The sequence below is a fragment of the Typopeltis vanoorti genome, chromosome 11 (assembly GCF_054136105.1).
Source record: "Typopeltis vanoorti isolate ZY-2024b chromosome 11, IOZ_Tvanoo_1.0, whole genome shotgun sequence".
Classification (NCBI taxonomy): Eukaryota; Metazoa; Arthropoda; class Arachnida; order Uropygi; family Thelyphonidae; genus Typopeltis; species Typopeltis vanoorti.
The window spans coordinates 32,128,950-32,151,712 of record NC_143559.1 but is presented as its reverse complement, the minus strand read 5'-3'; the positions used below and the strand labels follow the sequence as shown (position 1 = coordinate 32,151,712).

Here is a 22,763-nt window from a genome sequence, read left to right as displayed (position 1 = left end):
ATAGCATAGTGGTAAAAAACACTGAACAGGCATACAGTCAGGAACATATATCCATACTTGAAGTAGAAAAAGCCAACAAAGGCTTAAAATGTGGAAAGGCAGCAGGAGTAGATGATATTCGACCAGAAATGCTGAAGTATGGTGGTATAAAAGTCTTACAGTGGCTACACTGTAATTCAGAAGGCCTCGACAGAGGAACGAATTCACGATGATTGGAGTAGAGCTCTCATAGTACCCATATATAAAAAGGGAAATAAAACTGAATGTGAGAATTAAAGAGATATTTCTCTACTGAGTGTTCCTGGTAAGATATATGCAAGTATACTTGAGAAACGGTTGAGAAGGACTGTGGGAGATAAAACTGGTGAAGAACAAGTTGGATTCAAGCGAAATAGAGGCTGTCAGGATCAGATCTTTACTTTATGACAAATAGTTGAGAAAGCATGGGAATATAACAAAGATCTGTATTTAAGTTTTGTTGATTTGGAAAAGGCATATGACAAGGTGCCAAGAGAGAAGCTATTCAATACACTACAGTTATATGGTGTCAATGGGGCATTATATCAAGCAATACTTAGTCTTTATTTTAGTTGCAAGTCAGCAGTTAGAATTGAAAGAAGTACAGGAAGATGGTTTAATGTTAAAACTGGTGTGAGACAAGGATGTACATTATCCCCTCTGTGATTCATTGTCTATATGGATCACATTATGAAGGAAAGTGGTATTAAACATGATATCAGAATTGGAGATGTTAATGTCAACTCTTTGCTTTATGCGGACGATGTTATACTTCTAAATAAATCCGCTACAAGTTTGCAAGATTCCCTGACTAAATTGAATAACTGTTGTAATAGATATGGTATGCAGGTCAGCAATAAAAAGACAAGGCAATGAAAATAGGTAGGATCGTTGAAAATATCAACTTTGTTTTGAACGGAGAACCTGTGGAACAAGTAAAACATTTCAGCTACTTAGGCACGATTTTTAGTGAAGATGGTAAATTAAATATGGAAATAGACAACAGAATCAACAAAGCTGGTATGGTAAGAAGTCAATTGAATAAAGTCATATGGAATAAGAGAGAAATTAGTCAAAACTCTAAATTAGTTGTGTTTAAACCACTTATGGATCTGAGATCTGGGTTAGAAGTAAAACACTTGACCAAAGACTACAGACTGCAGATATGAGAGTCCTGAGAAAGATTAGGAATATGAACAGATGGCATCAGTAGCAATATCGTATTAAAAATGAGGATAATAGGAAAGAACTTGACATTATTAGCATACAGAATGTGTTAGCAGAGCTAATCTCAGGTGGTATGGTCACTTAAACAGAATGGGAGAGGAAAGATTAGCAAAACAAGTGTTCCCTGCCAGGTTGGCAGGAAAAAGACCCAGAAGAAGACCAAGATATAGGTGGATTGATAAGGTACAAAGTGCCCTAGACGATAGAAATATAAGATCTGATAATGTTGGAGTCTTGACAAATAACAGACTGATTTGGAGTAAAATTGTAGATAGGAAGTTAGTAATGATGTAAAGTTTTCATGTAGTACTATCATATCCTGTACGCCCCTTGAGGGTACATGTCAGGAATTTAATGACGATGATGATGATAATGCTATGCTAGACCAGACTTTTGAGGTTTCAGATATTCAATGCTGTATTGATGTTCATTCATTCTTTTTTTTTTCCACAACACTGTATCCTAAGTATGTTAAATTACATTCACAAGGGATCCAATAAACACTAGTTAAAGACTATAATAAATTTAGTTTAATCCTTTATCCAAGTGTGAGCAAACAAAGTTTGCGCCTGAAAATATCTTCAAGACTGGGGTAAGGTAGTACAACACCGGGCAACTCGTAGCAAAGGTGGACCAAACTAACATCACTCCTATCTCAGTATCTCCCATAATGCAAAACACATCTCCCTGCAGATATGTATAATGTTATGCATTAAGGGAAGGGCCACTACCCAGACTAGTTTCGGCCTTCTGGGCCTGGCTCCCACTGAAGAGACCTCAATAAAGGTCGAAACTAGTCTGGGTAGTGGCCCTTCACTTAATGCATAACATTATACATATCCACAAGGAGATATGTTTTGCATTATGGGAGATACTGAGATAGGAGTGATGTTAGCTTGGTCTACCTTTGCTACGAGTTGCCCTGTGTTGTACTACCTTACTCCAGTCCTGAAGATATTTTCAGGCAGCACAAACTTTGTTTGCTCACACTTGGATAAAGGATTAAACTAAATTTATTATAGTCTAACCAATAAACTTTCAACCAGTTAAAGACAGAGGCAACAGTTTATCTTTTGTAGATGGCAAGATTGAGAAATTTTGTTGATAGAAAAATATGTGGGATTAAGGTGAAACTTATTCAAAATTCTACCAACAGGTTCAGAGATGCCAGAAATATATGGGATTGGAACTCTGTGATCTAACCAAGAATCCTTAGGAATTGGAATGTAGGAGTCGGTTATCCATTGGATTTGACAAGGATTGTAACCATTTAATTCCATTAAAGTTTTGATAGTGAAAAGTGCTTGTTGTCAGTCTGACTGAGAAGAGCAAACATACTGAACTTAAATGGTCATGTGAGCTCTGAGGGCCTAGCAGCCCTCAAGAGCTAAGCTGATTTAAAGTCAGTGAAACAAACAAATCACCACCCCAACACAAACAAAATAACAGCCAAAAAAAATGAAAACACTAATACCAGAAACACCAAACACCAGTACCTTTCCAGATTTGGTGTTTCGGGTTCATTTGAAGTGAGCTGTGTAGTGTTTTCTTTTCTTTTGGATCAGCCTTGTGGTGTTGTGAATCCAGTGTCAATTTTAGTCTGCTACTGACATCTATATAAGCAGAAATGCTTTTTCTCAGCTTTATACTCATCATGGTACATTAAATTGGTATTCAATATAATTTGGAAGAAATAACAGTTAATATTTCCACATCAAGGAAAATCCCATGACTCACATTTACATAAATTTAATGTTAAGTTTCATCACTGGAAGTGAAGAAATACTGTCAGTTATCAATGATTGTATTTAAATTAACAGTCACTGTAACAGAAGAATAAACAGCATGTAACATAACATATTAATTTTCACCAGGATAATGATAAGTTTTTCAACTTTATTTTCATGTTTTTATTACTAAAATTTGCATAATGAGAACTTTTAATTTTTTTGCTTTAAGAAGAAAGAGATACATATTATGTAATTATTCAAAGTTAGTGAATAATTGATCATTATTTGAAGAAGGAAATTAAGATGGAAATAATATATAGCATTTATTATGTTCTGAGAAAAATTAACAGTGTGTAAATTACAAATAACAAAGGCGGAACTCTTATGAACAAATAAAAGCATTGTAGATTGGCTATCATTCCGTCATAATGTTTGTAGTGATTGGGCTACAGAAAATCACCAAGTTTAATAGGGAGAAAATTGGCTATTCATGATTTTTATGATTCTTATGATGGGAACAAAAAAAAAGTTTGTACTCATAAATAGGAAAAAAGAAACTATTAAGTTATTGTTAGTATGTTTACTTTTGTTGTATACATATTTTAATGATATGTTGTGTTGTTTTTATTACTACTTTATAGGTGTAATATGTGGTATTTTTTCTGCATTTTCCTTGGCTTGTTTCCTTTTTGAAGCCTGAATGGTTGGCCAGGTGGTTAATGTACCCACTCTCTAACCAACAGGAGATAAGTTTGAATCCCACTGCAGGTGGATGTCTGTGATTGTCTTACTTAGTGTACTGCTATAATCTTTGATATGGTGCAGTATGACCTTTGCTGTCCTTGTAGCATTAAAACCATAAACTCTCATCATCATCCTTTTTGAAATTCGATGTTTTCCAAATTTGTCGCGGAGTGATTTCTAGTCATCTGCATGGTGGCACATTCATTCCTAGTCTTATGCATGGTGGTGCATTGATTGCCCTGTGATGTCATTTCTGGTTACATTGAGATTGTACTGCCCACTAGGTCACATGACTTAGCTTATGTAGCAAGTATCGGAGAGCAGGCTATTATTGCATAATCACCAACTTACGTTCACTTGAAAACTCTTTATAAAAGGTTCCTTGCATTCTAGATAAATTCAAACCTAGGTCTTTCCAACTGAAAGGAAATTATCTTGTATAGTCCTATGGCACACTGTGGTGAGGATAACTTTGTCAACCTGAATGCTACCAAAACAATTTTGTTTTATTGATTAGTAGCTGTGGCAAGGCTAAATCACGTGACCTAGTGGACAATCCTGCTCATTAGGTCATATGATTTAACTTATATAGCAAGTATCGGAGAGCAAGCTATTGTTGCATAGTCACCAACTTACCTTCACTTGAAAAGCCTTTATAAAAGTTCTTCGCATCCTAGACAGATTCAAACCTAGATCTTTCCAAATGAAAAGAAGTTATGTTGTATAGTCCTATGGCACAATGGAGTGAGGATGACCTTGTCAACCTGAATGCTACCAAAACAACAATCTTGCTTTATTTCATGCAAAGATCTCACTTTTACTTTCTCTACTCCCCCTTACCTTTGATAATACTTAAGATCTCAGATTTCTCTTCTTTGGCTAACCTGCACTTCTAACATTTTCTGACACAAATATTAAATATTCATAACTTCCTCATCCTCCACAAAGCTTGATGCCCTCTTCTACTCAAAGCTCACCACTTTTTACTTGTACATCCACTAACCCTACAGAAATGCCAAATCTGTTCGACCTTAAAATCCTGTTCTCACATTTGGGATGGCACTCCACAACATGCTCAATGCTAACAATCCAGTTAAACCCAACATACTGCATTCAGACTCTCACTCCAATCAATTTCTTATAGATGGTCTGTTTTTCCTGCGGTGTGCTTTTTTTTTTACAGGTATTTTTGTGGATGTTGTTCTGATGCTTCTATTATTCCTTTCCTTTCTCCAACCTTGTCCCGACACGTATAGTAGCTACTGATCAACATCGATTCAGTCTAGATTGAAACCTGGTGAATAAACTTCTTGTTTCCTCTTGGGTCAGCTATCTCTGATTGGCTACCAGTGGACTGAACTGTCCTCTCAGTCACCAAAAGTTAGACAGGGCTAAAACAGCCTTACCTACTCCCCTATATGGGAATAAAATGTGTTAGCTGATATCTGAGAATACAGAATTCACTACAATGTAAAGTTACTATTTTGGAACAAATATGGCAGATCTGCATCTAAAAGAAAATAACTCAAAACTACATATTTATGAATCAACAATGAAAACGCATAGAGAAAACCACTTCCTTAAAAGATCACTGTTTCAGAACTGAAAGACCATTCTGGAAAATAGCATCTGTTTTAGAGAGCATTTCTAATTTAAATATATTTGGCTGCAAGAAACTGCAAAAGATATGGGAGACAACCTCCACTAAAAACAAAAATGACTACACTTGACTACACCCAAGGAGTGCAGTAAAGGCATTAGGACATAACTTGAATATTTTGAGCACTTACTCATTTCTGCGTACCTTTGTGATGAGGTTGGGACAGTGTGAATGCTTCAGTAAATAGAAGCAAAATATTGGCAACAATCTGAATCTAAATAATCTGTGAAAAATCAGTCTGTTATTATTTTCTATGTACAACCTGAAGGCATGTAACTTAATAGAATGGTGTCTTACCAAGTAGACTGTCAGCTCAGATACTGTTATCACATCTAACCCTGGAACACAGAAACAGTGACAGTGACACTGCAACTGTATTAAATCTCAAAAACTAATTACAACAAAAAAGAGGCAAACAAAGCACAATATTTAAAATATAAAACAAGCCAGAATCCCTAAAAAAATCACATCTACTTGCCCAGCATCCATGAAATAAACACTAGCGTAAATGACGTATATCGCTTACAGACATTCAGACCAGTCCACCTACTCTTAAGAGAAACCCAAATTGTAGCTACATCAACCACACTCCACCTTCAATGTTAAAATTACATAGATCATGAATCCTTTCGCCACAATAGTGGTACCTGTGCCTTGTAAAGATCCAACACTGATGAAGAATCCTTTGCTTTTGAGATCCTCTTGTGCAAGGATTCCTTGCCTCATTTAACAGCATTCATCTGTTGTATTTACTTCTCTCCAAATTCCAAAAACCACTCTGACTTCTTCACCTTTCTTAGAAAGACTTGAAGGTTCAAATCCTATTTAGGATATGAAGAATCTTTAAAAGTTTTTCAAAATGCAACAATGATATGGGATAAATGGAATATACAGAGCAATATATAGTCTATATTTAAGTTGTAAGGTTATCCGTTTAGAACTAAAAGAAGTTACAGGAAGATGGTTTGATATAAAATCAAATTTAAGACAATGATGCACACTATCTCTACTCTTTTCATCATCTATATGGATAACATTATGAAGTGGCATTAAACCTGATATCAAAGTAGATGAATACCATGCATATGATGTTATACCATTAAATAAGTCCATTACAAGGCTTCAGTATGCCTTAACTGAGCAGCTGCTGGGTTAGGAAAATTAGCAATAAAAACACAAAAAAAACTATGAAAATAGGTAGGAACGCTGAAACCAATCTATATTCTGAAGAATGGAGAAACTATAGAATAAGTAAAATATTTCAGCTATTTAGGCACAATTTTTAGTGGAGATGAGAAATGAAAGAATGGAAATATACAACAGAATAATCAAAGCTGGTATGATGTTGAGTCATCTGAATAAATTTTGCATGCATGAGAAAATTAGTAGAAATACTAAACTACTGTAGCTGTATACAAAACAGTATTCAAACAATTTTACCTTATGGATCTAAGATTTAGATTAAAAATAAAACAGTTGATCAAAGACTAGAAATCATAGATATAAGATGTTCTGAGGAAAATTAGAAGAGTGAACAGATGGCATCAAGACATTAGAAAGGAATCTGACATTGTTAGCTTTCAGAAATGTGTGAGGAGAACTAATCTAAGAAGGAACGACCTTTTAAATAGAATGAGAGAGGATAAGTTAGCAACATTTGTTTCATTCCAGGATGGCAGGAAACAGATCCAGAAAAACAAAGATTTAGATGGAATAATGACTATAATGACTTCTGGCTTCTGAAGCAATCTAATGATTGCATCAGAAGGCAGAAACATAAGATTTGACAATACCGGAGTCCTGACAAATAAACTAGTTTAGATAAAAAATGTCAGTAGACATCAGTAATAATGTTAACTTATTATGTATTATTATTGCCATATGCTATACATCCACTGGAGTACATATTAGGAATTTGATGACAATTTTTTTTTTTTAATAGATTAAACAAAATTAAAACAAATATCTTACCTTCTTCAAAAGCTGACTGCAAATTGTGAACTATTGTGAGCTAGAAAATCAAAACATTTTTAACTACTCACATTAACATGAAAAAGTAATCAACAGAAAATAAACTAATCAAAAATAAGTGAATAAATATTTATATCTGAATATGATATTTGGTTGCTGGCATAGTGAATCATTCTTTCTTCTTTATATTACCTTTTCTAGTCAAGTTTCTAAAATGTTGCAACAACTTAATTATAAATTCTCTGACATTTTCCACAAATTTATAATGTTTGCTCCTAGAGTTACTCTAATCGTTTTTGCAATGTCACAAACAGAGAGAGTATATTAATATGCCATCCTATGATGACACCTCTTTCAAAATTCTTAAGTTCTTCTTCTTCATGTGTCATTGACAGCATACATATATATATATATCACTGGATTTTATCCTAAAACAGAAGATATCACTACGTTTCCACATAAAATCAATTAATACGTGTAAACTGCATGCATTTCATTTCATTGTTGAATTTACAGTTTCTATTCTAGTTGTTTAATTTGAAAGTCATACTGAAGATACTCTTGACGCTAGAGCAAAAATTTTAAGCTAATAAAAATTTACATAACTAAAATCCATATTATGCTTAGCTAATTATCATATCTTACATTCCAATATGTCAAATTAAAATCAAAAAATATGTGCTGCAATCTTAAGTAGACTGTTTTAATTTAAAAAAAAAAAAAAAAACCCTCTTACAGATGACTATTGCCAACAATCCTAGCAAACAGAGGAGATTTTTTACTCAGTGAAAAAAAAGACTGCTTTATGTCTGTAACTAAATCTTATTAGAATTTAGTTACAGATGTGTAATTGCGATTCATTTTTTTTCATGTTGGATACAAGTGTTATTCAGTAGTGTTTGTTGTTGAAATTTTGTTTATTTGTGTTTTTACTATCTGTTTGTATCTACTGCTTCTGCGTTCTGATAATGATGTCCTTAAAGAAGTGCACATCTGTGGCATGGAAAGCTTTGGGACAAAGATCAAGTTCTTCCCTGGATTTTTTCCAGTGAACAAGACAGTTGGTGGCAATCAGATCCATGAGGAGTATAAAGTGCAGACTAGAAAGTGAGTGATAAAGAAACAAATGGAGCAGTGTGGGAGGAGACTGGCTGGTCAAGCCAAGATTAACTCAAGGGAATTGAGTTAATCTTGGCTTGATCTTCTGCTATATGGCAAAAGAGGTAGAGTAATTATAGCAGATTAACCACATCTGGGAGATGAGATTAAACATTTAAACACGATATTGGCTGATGTGAATGAGAAGGATGCAGTTAGTATAATGAAGAAAGAGTCAAAGGATAGTTGTATAGCATCGTATGGGGACTCGAGCATTAGAGGTGTGTGATGACCAACTAATTTGCAGAGAAAGAAAAATAATTAGTGGCAGTTATGGGCATGAATGACTTAGCTGGTGAAAAAGGAATGTTGATAGAGACTTGAAATTGTTGCAGGAGATAAAGAATACAATAGTATTCTTTATAAAGATATGACAATAGTGAGTTGAGAAGGAGAGTAGAGATAATGAATAACAAGATGGCTGAGTTGTGTGAGGCAAAGAGGATTAAATTTGTGAATCTGTGGATTCACAAATTTATGTGTCCTATGGAGTGAATTTTAAGGGAAATTGGGATGGTTTAAGGTTAATGGACTGCATTTGAATGGGTATGGTGTTGGGGAATTAAAAAAAAACAACAACTGAAGGTTATTTGTGAAGCAGGATAGCACAGCAAATGGGTTGTATGGCAGGAGGAAGACAGATACAAAGTTGAGTGATTGCAGCAGGACAGGGTGATGGAATGATGAAAACATGAAGATGAGAAAGGCATAAATGACAATGAGAGTCAGGACAGGGAAACAGGAGTGGTAAGGCTGAAGAGAGAGATTTGGTATAGCAGCTAGAGTAGAGAATGTTGGTGTTGGTAGAATGGCCTCAAAAACATGGAGATTGTTATATTTATAGACAAATGTAAGGAGTATTTGAAATAAGAGAGATGTCTGTTGCATTAATTGAATCATTAGGTCTAAAGATAATCAGTATAAATGAAACTTGGTTGTCTGATATAATGTCAGGAATATACAATTTTCTGGAAGGGCAGGAAGGTAAAAAGAGTAGGGGGAAGTATTGTTAATGATTGGGGAGGAATTGTTGTCCAAGTATGGAAGCTGATAGTACATATGCAGATTTTGAATCTGTGGTGTGAAGTTGAAATTAACAGATTAGTATATCTGATAGGATGCTGTTATAGGCCAGGGAATGTAGAGAATACTGATTATGAAATGTTTAAGCAATTGATTGGGCATGTGAAAAGAATGTGATCCTGATGAGAGACTTTAATTACAAAAATGTAAACTGAAAAGAGGAGATAGTGTACGCGAACATGGAAAATGAATTTGTTGAATTTCTGAAGGATAACACTCTTAGGCAACAAGTGACAGAAGTAGATAATACTACTACTGCTGCCAGTTGGTGATATCATGATATAAAGTGGGATTACAGGGTAGATGATTATGGGAAGCTCTGTAGTCAACTAGCATCAATACTTTGGGTAGCTAAGCTGTGCAGAAAAGATGCTGACAGTGCACTGTTCATAAGGCAGCATCTGATACAAGCAATGCATAACTGCATACAAAGAGTTAAGTGAGTAAATAAAGTAGGAGTGAAATTGATGAACAATGAAATCGAGCAAGCAATGTTAAAAAAAATGTTTTGGAGGAGGTACAAGACAGTTGGTGGCAATCAGATCAAAGGAGTATAAAGTGCAGACTAGAAGGTGACATGATAAAGAAACAAAAGGTGCAATGTGGGAGAAGACTGGCTGGTCAAGCCAAGATTAACTCACTGGAATTCTTCTGCTATATAGCAAAAGAGGCAGAATAATTATGGCAGGTTGACAGTCATCGAAACAGAGTGCCTGCTGCACAGTGAAATTATTGAATGAGACCTTATCAGTGTATATGTTACCGGCAAAGTGTGAAAAGCAGGCATTCTATGGAATGCCTGCTTTTCACATATACAATGCCTAGGCATTTTTTGGCCAAGTATGAAATGTCTGTTTTTTTAATATTTTACATACTTTCCCCAGGTATTGTATAGAATGACAAATACTATTTCGGATATGTTTTCATTTTGAAGTTTTAAATTTTGCCACCATTGGAGGTTAGGTTAGGTTTTGAAGTTTTAAAATTTGCTGCCATGGGATGGTTAGGTTAGGTTAGGTGCTGGCGGTTGTTATGAGTGTGACAGACGATGGTTTTGTCCGACTTGGAACTTATTAGGTAAGGTTTTGAAGGTTTAAATTTTGCTGCCATTGGAAGGTTATCCAAAATAGTATTTGTCATTCTATACAATACCTAGGGAAAGTATGTAAAATATTAAAAAAACAGACATTTCATACTTTGCAAAAAACGCCTAGGCAATCTATAGAATGCCTGATTTTCACACTTTGCCGGTAACATATATAATACTGGCGCAAATGACACTGTGCAATATGTAGAAGAGAGACAAGTATTAGGAGAATTGGAAGTGAGAGAATCAGAGATATATCAGGAATTGATTGGGTTAGATGTTAATAAGACTGTGGAATGGATGACATATCACAACACATTTTTTTAGGAACGTGCACAACACATAGCTAACTGTTGTACATATATTGGTATACAAACTAAAGAGGATGGGAATGGATAATATATTGGTTAGATGGATTGGAGATTAGCTCTCTGAACCAATACCAGCAAGTTGTGTATGATGGAGCAGTCTCAAAAAAGGAGGGTAACTAATGGTATGCCCCAGGGTTCTCTTCTTGGATTCTGTGCAACTTGTTTTTAAATGATATATCATGCAGATTGACTGAGGACCTTTGGTTGTTTGCTGATGATGCAAAGTTAGGGAGAATTATAAGTAGCACTGCTAATGTTAATTCCGTTCAGGAAGATCTGAATAGATTTTGGCTTGGACAAAAGAGTGGGGTTGTAGTTTTAATATTAACAGGTGCAAGGTATTGCATTTTAGAGTGCACAAATTTAAGGCTGTATGATGATACTGATGATGATGTAGTGCAGAAAGTGGATGAGATTCAAGATCTGGGAGTTAACATTAGACTGAAGTTTAGAGGGCATGTTGTAAGTGTTGCAAAGACAACAAATTGTATTACTGCTATGATAAGAAGTAAATCAACATGTAGGGATAAGGAGGTGGTCAGACCACACTTGAACTATTGTGCTCAGATTTGGTCACATGGTTTTCATTGTGATGTGCAAACATTGGAGGAAGTTCAGATGGATAAGATGAGAAATTATCTGGAATGTTGGCTAGGGAGTATATCATACCTTCAAGAAGTAGAGGAGTGCATGATAATTATAATAATAATATTGAGGTGCTTAAGGGTCAAAGCTGTATAACTGAGAGGAGACCTCCACATAGCCTTTAAAGGAATGCGGAGAACCGATCAGGGCTTCTGACCTAATGTCCAATCCTCACCTTCTCGTGGTGCACCCTGTTGGGTATCTACTTTGATACTGAACGAACGAGGATGGGCTGGCAATTTGGGATTTAGCCGACCAAATTGTATTCTTATTGGGTAAACCAAAATAAAAAATGATGGTACAACATGCCAAAATTTCATGCCGGCTGGGGCGTCGCCCGGTTAAACAAAGCACCCATTGTTTTCGCCAGGGAACCAGGGCGAACAGCAAAAAGTCAGCTACTGGAACAAATCTGAAAACAAACCCCAACTCAACATCACCAGAGTTAAAGATCGGTACTATCAACATAAGAAGCCTGAATGGCAAAGAAATCGAGCTAGCTGAGGAATTAGATAAGTACCAGATCGACATAACAGAGGTGACTGAAACAAAAAACAACAAAACTGGTGAGATCTTTCTGAGCAATAAATACAAAATGTTATATTCAGGCAATGACAATCAAGGAAAAGAAGGAGTAGCCATAGTATTCAACATAAAATACGAGACTAATCTTCTTGAATGGCAGTCAGTCTCAAGTAGAGTAATGTGGGCAAATATGAGAATGGGGAACTGGACAATGAGACTTATTTGTGCCTATGGTCCCACAGAAGGTTCTACTAAGGTAGAAGTGCAGGAATTTTTTGAGGCTTTAGAAAAAGCAACTGACACAAAAAAAAAATGAAAAGTTGGTCCTTGTTGGGGATCTAAATAGCAGAGTAGGAAATGATTGTGAGACATACAAAAATATTTTGGGAAAATTTGGAGAAAAGAGCAAAGCTAATAATAATGGCAAATATCTGTTGGATTTCTGCTCAGGACATAGACTGGTTATTACTAACACCATGTTCCAACATAAAAATGTGCACAAATTCACATGGAGAGAAGAGGCTAGGAATAAGAAAAGTCTCATTGACTATGTTATTGTTGATAGTGATGTTTTCTCCCTGGTGCAGGACACCAGAGTGTACAGAGGATTTGAAATTGGAAGTGATCACTATTTAGTCTTGAGCAGGATAAAATTGAATTTCATATTGAAAAGAATAACATGTAAGAAAGTTTTAAAGCGAATAAAAGTTGAGCAGCTCTCAGATATGAACTGTAGACTAAAATACAGAAAGATTATTGAAAAGAAAATGAAAGAGTTTGAGAACAGGAATCAAATCTTGGAGATTCAGTGGCAAACTCTGAAGAAAACATTGATTGATTCTGCCAGATAGGCATGTGGTGAGGTAGTGTGCAAGGATAAAAAAAATCAGAACTCCCTGGTGGACACAGGAAGTTAAAGAGGCAGTGAAGGAAAAGAAGAAAGCATATCAAAAGTTTCTGGCAAATAAGTCAGCTTTTACTCTTACAGAATACAGAGACAAATGTAAGAAAGCTAAATAGTGTGTAAAACTAGCTAAACAAAAGTCATGGGAGGACTTTGGCAAGAATATAGAAAATAAATATCAAGAAGGTGGCAAAATATTCTGGAGGTTGTTGAAGAAGCTTAGGAATGGAGGAAAGAGTGCTGTAAAAGGAGTTAGAGATGATAAAGATGACATGAAAACAGGAGAAAAAGATATCCTTGAAGTATGGAGTAATTACTTTGAAAAACTGCTAAATGAAACAAGCAGTGATGACAGCACAGTGATAAAAATCACTGACCAGGCATGCAGTCAGGAATACATATCCATACTTGAAGTAGAAAAAGCCATCAAAGGCTTGAAATGTGGAAAGGCAGCAGGAGTAAATGATATTCGACCAGAAATGCTGAAGTATGGTGGTATAAAAGTCTTACTTACAGTGGCTGCACTGCATAGTTCAGAATGCCTGGACAGAGGGACGAATTCCCGATGATTGGAGTAGACCTCTCATAGTACCCATATATAAAAAGGGAAATAAAACTGAATGTGAGATTTACAGAGGTATTTCCCTACTGAGTGTTCCTGGCAAGATCTATGTAAGTATACTTGAGAAACAGTTGAGAAGAATTGTGGAAGAAAAGCTTGGTGAAGAACAAGCTGGATTCAGAACAAACAGAGGCTGGCAGGATGAGATGTTCACTTTACGACAAATAGTCGAGAAAGCATGGGAATATAACAAAGATCTGTATTTAAGTTTTGTCGATTTGGAAAAGGCATATGACAAGGTGCCAAGAGAGAAGCTATTCAATAAGCTGCAGTTATATGGTGTCAATGGGGCATTATATCAAGCAATACTTAGTCTTTATTTGAGTTGTAAGTCAGCAGTTAGAATTGAAAGAAGTACAGGAAGATGGTTTAATATTAAATCTGGTGTGAGACAAGGATGTACATTATCCCCTCTGTTCTTCATTATCTATATGGATCACATTATGAAGGAATGTGGTATTAAACCCGATATCAAAATTGGAGATGTTAATGTCAGCTCTTTGCTTTATGCGGATGATGTTATACTTCTAAATAAATCCGCTACAGGTCTGCAAGATTCTCTGACTAAATTGAATAGCTGTTGTAATAGATATGGTAGGAAGGTCAGCAATAAAAACACAAAGACAATAAAAATAGGCAGAATCATTGAAAATGTCAACAGTGTTGTGAATGGAGAACCTGTGGAACAAGTAAAACATTTCAGCTACTTAGGCACGATTTTTACTGAAGATGGTAAATTAAATATAGAAATAGACAACAGAATCAGCAAAGCTGGTATCGTGGGAAGTCAATTGAATAAATTCATATGGAATAAGAAAGAAATTAGTCGGAACACTAAATTAGCTGTATACAACACAGTGTTCAAACCAGTTTTAACTTATGGATCTGAGAGCTGGGTCAGAAGTAAAACACTTGACCGAAGACTAGAGACCGCAGATATGAGAGGCCTGAGAAAGATTAAAGGCGTGAACAGATGGCATCAATGGCAATATCATATTAAAAATGAGGATATTAGGAAAGAACTTGACATTGTCAGCATCCAGGAATGCATTAGCAGAGCTAATCTTAGGTGGTATGGCCACTTAAATAGAATGGGAGAGGAAAGATTAGCAAAACAAGTGTTCTCTGCCAGGTTGGCAGGAAAACGACCCAGAGGAAGACCAAGATATAGGTGGATTGATACGGGACAAAGTGCCTTAGACGATAGAAATATAAGATCTGATAATGTTGCAGTCTTGACAAGTAACAGACTGATTTGGAGGAAAATTGTAGATAGGAAGTTAGTAATGATGTAATTTTTTCAAGTAGTACTGTCATATCCTGTACACCCCTTCAGGGTACATGGCATGAATTTGATGATTGTTTTTTATTATTTATTAATAAAAACTATTGTTATTTAATGAATGTTATTATCATCATCATCATCAAATTCCTGTCATGTACCCTCAAGGGGTGTACAGGATATGATAGTACTCCATGAAAAAAATTACATCATTATTAATTTCCTATCTACAATTTTCCTCCAAATCAGTCTGTTACTTGTCAAGACTCCAACATTATCAGATCTTATATTTCTATCATCTTAGACACTTTGTACCGTATCAATCCACCTATATCTTAGTCTTCCTCTGGGTCGTTTTGCTTCCAACCTGGCAGAGAACACTTGTTTTGCTAATGTTTCCTCGCCCATTCTGTTTAAGTGACCATACCACCTGAGATTAGCTCTGCTAACACATTCTGTATGCTAATAATGTCAAGTTCTTTCCTATTATCCTCATTTTTAATACGATATTGCTACTGATGCTATCTGTTCATACTCCTAATCTTTCTCAGGACTCTCATATCTGCAGTCTGTAGTCTTTGGTCAAGTGTTTTACTTCTGCCCCAGCTGTCAGATCCATAAGTTAAAACTGGTTCGAACACCGTCTTGTATACAGCTAATTTAGTGTTCCGACTAATTTCTCTCTTATTCCATATGAATTTATTCAATTGACTTCCCACCATATCAGCATTGCTGATTCTGTTGTCTATTTCTATATTTAATTTACCATCTTCAGTAAAAATTGTGCCTAAATAGCTGAAATGTTTTACTTGTTCCACAGGTTCTCCATTCACAACACAGTTGACATTTTCAATGATTCTGCCTATTTTCATTGTCTTTGTCTTTTTATTGCTGACCTTCATACTATATCTATTACAACAGCTATTCAATTTAGTCAGAGAATCTTGCAGACTTGTAGCGGATTTATTTAGAAGTATAACATCATCCGCATAAAGCAAAGAGCTGACATTAACATCTCCAATTTTGATATCATGTTTAATACCACTTTCCTTCATAATGTGATTCATATAGATAAAGAATAACAGAGGGGATAATGTACATCCTTGTCTCACACCAGATTTAACATTAAACCATCTTCCTGTATTTCCTTCAATTCTAACTGCTGACTTACAACTCAAATAAAGACTAAGTATTGCTTGATATAATGCCCCATTGACACCATATAACTGCAGCGTATTGAATAGCTTCTCTCTTGGCACCTTGTCATATGCCTTTTCCAGATCGACAAAACTTAAATACAGATCTTTGTTATATTCCCATGCTTTCTCAACTATTTGTCGTAAAGTGAAGTTCTGATCCTGACAGCCTCTATTTGGCCTGAATCCAGCTTGTTCTTCACCAAGCTTTTCTTCCACAATTCTTCTCAACCGTTTCTCAAGTATACTTGCATAGATCTTGTCAGGAACACTCAGTAGGGAAATACCTCTGTAATTCTCACATTCAGTTTTATTTCCCTTTTTATATATGGGTACTATGAGAGCTCTACTCCAATCATCGGGAATTCGTCCCTCTGTCCAGGCTTTCTGAACTATGCAGTGCAGCCACTGTAAGACTCTTAAACCACCATACTTCAGCATTTCTGGTCGAATATCATCTACTCCTGCTGCCTTTCCACATTTCAAGCCTTTGATGGCTTTTTCTACTTCAAGTATGGATATGTATTCATGACTGCATGCCTGGTCAGTGTTTTTTACCACTGTGCTGTCATCACTGCTTGTTTCATTTAGCAGTTTTTCAAAGTAATGACTCCATACTTCAAGGATATCTTTTTCTCCCGTTTTCATGTCACCTTTATAATCTCTAATTCCTTTTACAGCACTCTTTCCTCCATTCTTAAGCTTCTTCAACAACCTCCAGAATATTTTGCCACCTTCTTGATATTTATTTTCTATATTCTTGCCAAAGTCCTCCCATGACTTTTGTTTAGCTAGTTTTACACAGTGTTTAGCATTCTTGCATTTGTCTCTATATTCTCTAAGAGCACAAGCTGACTTATTTGACAGGAACTTTTGGTATGCTTTCTTCTTTTCCTTCACTGCCTCTTTAACTTCCTGTGTCCACCAGGGAGTTCTGATTTTTTTATCCTTACAGACAACCTCACCACATGCCTCTCTGGCAGAATCAATCAATGTTTTCTTCAGAGTTTGCCACTGAATCTCCAAGGTTTGATTCCTGTTCTCAAACTCTTTCATTTTTTGTTCAATAATCTTTCTGTATTTTAGTCTACAGTTCACATCTGAGAGCTGCTCAACTTTTATTCGCTTTAAAACTTTCTTACATGTTATTCTTTTCAATGTGAAATTCAATTTTATCCTGCTCAAGACTAAATAGTGATCACTTCCAATTTCAAATCCTCTGTACACTCTGGTGTCCTGCACCAGGGAGAAAACATCATTATCAACAATAAAATAGTCAATGAGACTTTTCTTATTCCTTGCCTCTTCTCTCCATGTGAATTTGTGCACATTTTTATGTTGGAACATGGTGTTAGTAATAACCAGTCCATGTCCTGAGCAGAAATCCAACAGATATTTGCCATTATTATCAGCTCTGCTCTTTTCTCCAAATTTTCCCAAAATATTTTTGTATGTCTCACAATCATTTCCTACTCTGCTATTTAGATCCCCAACAAGGACCAACTTTTCATTTTTTTTTTGTGTCAGTTGCTTTTTCTAAAGCCTCAAAAAATTCCTGCACTTCTACCTTAGTAGAACCTTCTGTGGGACCATAGGCACAAATAAGTCTCATTGTCCAGTTCCCCATTCTCATATTTGCCCACATTACTCTACTTGAGACTGACTGCCATTCAAGAAGATTAGCCTCGTATTTTATGTTGAATACTATGGCTACTCCTTCTTTTCCTTGATTGTCATTGCCTGAATATAATATTTTGTATTTATTGCTCAGAACAATCTCACCAGTTTTGGTCTTTTTTGTTTCAGTCACCCCTATTATGTCGATCTGGTACTTATCTAATTCCTCAGCTAGCTCCATTTCTCTGCCATTCAGGCTTCTTATGTTGATAGTACCGATCTTTAACTCTGGTGATGTTGAGTTGGGGTTTATTTTCAGATTTGTTCCAGTAGCTGACTATGAATGTTATTATTTATTAAATAATAACTAATAAATAATAAATAAATAACATGCTGATATGCTAAGATTTTCTTTCTGAGGAAACTCAGATATCTTAGACATTAACAACAATTTGACCCATGCAAACATGTTAGTAAATCAGTTATGTAGTGTATTGGTATACTGTACTCTATTAACCTTCCTACCGGCTAGGACGGGCTGAATCTTATCCAACTAAATCTGGATAAGATTCAGCCCACCTGTTTAAAGAACCTGGATAAGAAGTGCAATTTGACTGTCATGTCCATTAGAAGGTGTGATAAACCCTCACGCTGAAGAGAAAGGTTAATCGGATTATCTCCCGTTCGTAGCTGCCTCTCAGTTGCCTATAACAAGTAATGGACTTTCTTGTTCCATGCTGGTGAACTGGATTTTAGTTATATATGATAGACTAAAAATAGAGAAATTATTTATATTTTTGTTTTCTCTTTTTACTGTACAATACAATTTTAATTTGTGGACAAAATAAAACTCTTGCATAATTTCTTCACTTAACCAGTTTAATTTTTTTCTAATCGCTACTAGACAAAAGATTTTTCTTTGTTCTCGAAGAAATTAATTCACGATAATTATTTGGAATATTCTTTTAAAAAAAGAAAAGAAAACCGGCTGCCGACGTTCCAGGTTATATTAATTTTATTTTTGTACAAAACCATCGAAATCGAATAATACTTAACAGATTTCCTTTAGGACACGCTTGTGCAACTTTGCTTTATAGAGAATAACATGAAATTCTTTAATCATATTACTAAATTTTTTCTTCATGTTGTATAGTAATCTGTACTTTCACTTTCTTGGTTTCCTTGTATAATTGGTCATTACAAAATGAAATTAACAATTATGATTTAAATTTATATTTTCTGCATAATTCAGATATTTTATTCTCCAATTTTTAAAGTAAGCGATACATTTGCTTATTTTTATCATTCAAAATATGTATATCAAATGTGAAATTTCATTTCCATATTTTTACAATAGAATTGAACTTTATTTCGCCTCTGATAGTTTAACCCCCCCCCCCGTTGCATTACTATCACACACCCGAAAACTGTTATGAAACATAAGTACAGTTTTTATTTAATTCGTTATTTTTCTCTAGTAATTGTTCCACATAACTTTAATTTTTCGATACTGAAACTATGTGGTGATTATTATAAATTAGCAAATTATAAATCAGACAATATACATATTTCCTGATTATTATAAATCAGGAAATTATGTGATATTCGGATACAGGTGAAATTAATATTTAAAATCACTGTCATCCTTCAAATGCAATATCAGAATAAAGAAAGTGAAAAACCCGAAGTTTCGAAATACATTTCGAAAGCCCGCTCTCGAAATGTATTGGTCTACAGACTGGATTCTGAACACGCCAATGTTTCGTGATGTTATGACTGAAAAACAATTCAGTCTCATCATGAAGTATTTGCATTTTCAGAATAATGAAGATAATACTACTGAACTTTCTTCAGAATAATACTACTGAACTTTCTTTTGTGTGGTATGCATATAAACAATTTTTCATGGTGAAAATATAGCATATTATTTCTAAAATTTCACATAATTTCAGCGGGCAGTAGAACAGCTGGTTTTAGATTGCAAATAAATAGAACAGATTTAGAAGCTTCACGATACAATCTGATTGCCGTATATCTTTTGTCAAAATGGTAAAATTAAGTAATTGATTTTGAAATCACTGTCATTCAGTGATTTCAAAATCTTTTCTAGACAGAAAAGCTGACTTTTCTGTCTAGAAAAGCTTTCAAACCTGTATAGAAATTTAGAGTAGTTATGCAATTCAGTTCCAGGAGAGAATAAGGAGTGGGGGTGGGGAAGCATTAGAAAATCTTCAAAATGAGCAAAAATGTTGAATCATTCCGTATATGATATTTTTCACATTATATTTTCAACATATCTACGAAGTTATGCACTAGATATTATCGTAATATGCATAATACAAATAAATAAATAAATGACGAAGGGGAAGAATCACTGCTAAAATATCATTGGATATAAATTTTTGATACCAAAAAGACACAATCGGAAACCAAGTAAGGCAATTTAGCATTTTAACATTTTTTTTTATTTTGTCTTTATGAATAACAAAAAATTGTTTCTAAATCTGAAATGTGATGATCCATATAATGCTATTTCGCTAGAAACGAAAGAAAAAGGACATATTTATTTCAATAAATATTATTTAAAAATATAAATATTTGACATAACATTTTCAAAGCAAACATTTGAAAATTTTAAAATTCGAAAAAAAATTATTCAATTATTATACGTAAAGTGAAAGAACAATCAGTGCATCTCTTCCGGTGCACTGATTTGTAGAATAAAATACACCAAATTCACTATCACTTAATAGATTCATTGCAAAAGCTGATCAGTGGGCATTTCAGGATTGATTTTTTTTTTGTATATGTGAAATTGGTTTCAATTTTTGGGAAGAGACACAATAAATCATTTTAGAGGCAAGAAAGGTCAACTAACTTAGGACAGTAAATGAAATTCTAAGCAACACAATAGATGTAAAGACAGGGGGAGGGGAAACAAAGGTCACTCAGCAACAGTTAATCCACTAATGCTATAGAATAGCCGTAACGAGATTAACGGCGGAGGAAGGCAATGGCATGATAAAAGGTAGAATGCCGACGAAGTTTTGATCCATGAAAAAAGCTAGGGAGTGTTGAATATTTCATCCACACCGGCCGGTTGGGAGGTTAAATGTTTTGTGAGTATGTCTTCCATTAAAGGTGAGTTATTATATTTTTCCTTATGATTTAATTATATTTTAATTAAATATAAATTATGCATAACTCACATTAATTTAACTAAAAATGGATTTAGATAAGGTTATTAATGCCAAAAGTATGAAGTCACAGGCTGAAATTTACATATTATGGTCCAACATAGACCAGCAGACCTGAGCCCCAACAAAATCTATTGTCATCCAACTCCAACCTAGGAATGTGAGAAGTCATTCTTTGGTAAGTTCACCATTCTGCTAGTGTGTGCCCTCTAAGGCATGCTAACAATGTAACAAAATAGAGATGTAATCAGCCTGAAAGAGTCCAAAACTCAGTAGGTTAACATAACTTTGTTGATCATACATCTCTAAAGAAGAGTTTTGAAGGTAAGTTTGGCAGTGTAGTGTTCTTCTTGAAGTAGATACACCAAGCACTATACTACTACTTCAGTATTAATATCATGAGTGAGCTAAGAGTTACATACTTAGAAAAATGTGCTCTAGTGACAAAATGGAAGTTTTTTCAAGTCACTTTATGTCTCCAATATGCAGGGGGGGGGAGGAATTTCTTAATGAAATTCATCTACCACCTAATAAATCCACAAATATCCATACCACTGGTGTTGAATTCAAGTCCACAACATATCTGGTATAGTGGATAAGCAGCCTTTGAAAGCCATGGGAGGAAAAACAATTAAGTGGTTTCACTTAAAAGAAGAGAGTGTGAGGAACCGTTTTAGGGAGAGGATGCCAGAGAGGATTTTGGATGGACTAGAAAGTGTACAAGATTGGTGGAGACATAATTCAAAAGCAATTCTAAGCTGTGCAATTGAGGTGCTTGGTGAAACATCCGGAAGAATTAGAGAGCAGAAGGCGGGTTCGTGGTGGAATAATAATGTACAAGAAGCAGTGACAGCTAAGAGGAAGGCAAAGCAGAAGTGGGATGAGTCAAAGCGAGAAGCTGAGAGTTGTTGCACAGGTGAAGGCCTTTAAGATCTTTATGATCAATTAGAAACAAAGGAAGGACAGAGAAAAAATTATCGATTGGCAAAATGTGAAATAAGGCATCAAAGGGCATCTTACATGTGAGGCAGATCAAAGACTCTGGAGGAAGGATATTAAGAAGAGATGTGGATATAAGAAACAGATGGAGAATATACTTTGAAGGGCTTTTGAATGAAGAAAATGCAAGGACTCACAGAGAAGATGAGCAGCCTTATGAGGGGATGGTGCAGAACATTAGTAGAGTTGAAGTGAAGGAGGCTATAAAGAGGGTGAAGAATGAAAAATCGGTGGGCCCTGACAGGATCCCAGTGGAGGCATGGAAGGTACTGGGGGGGAGAGGGAATTGACCTGCTGTTGGATCTGCTAATAAGTTTGTTAACAGGAAAATATACCTGAGGAATGGAGGGAAAGTACTCTTGTCCCCATCTACAAGGGTAAAGGGGATACACAAGACTGTAAGAATTACAGAGGAATAAAGTTGATGTCCCACACAATGAAAATCCTAGAAAGGGTTCTTGATGGAAGACTGAGGAAGGAGGTGGAGATTGCAAAGGAACAATTTGGCTTTGTGCCTGGTCGATCGACAACAGATGCTATCTTTGGGTTACGGCAGATGATGGAAAAGTTTTGAGAGAAGCAACGGGAGCTACATCTAGTATTTATTGATCTGGAGAAAGCGTATGATAGAGTGCCAAGGCAAAAAGTCTGGAGGTGTCTAAGGGAGAGAAGAAGGTACCAGAGAAATGTGTCAGGTTGGTGCAGAAGATGTACAGAAATGTGAAGA

At 35.3% G+C, this 22,763-nt stretch overlaps 1 protein-coding gene across 1 annotated transcript in view; it reads right to left on the bottom strand.

Moving 5' to 3' along the window:
• LOC150101419 (mediator of RNA polymerase II transcription subunit 6-like) overlaps nt 1–22,763 on the bottom strand; it is a 72,112-nt gene that overhangs the window by 21,634 nt on the left and 27,715 nt on the right. The window contains exon 5 of the mRNA XM_090400314.1: nt 7,351–7,390. Within this exon, the coding sequence (XP_090256440.1) occupies nt 7,351–7,390 (40 nt within the window). The remainder of the gene's footprint in view (nt 1–7,350; nt 7,391–22,763) is intronic.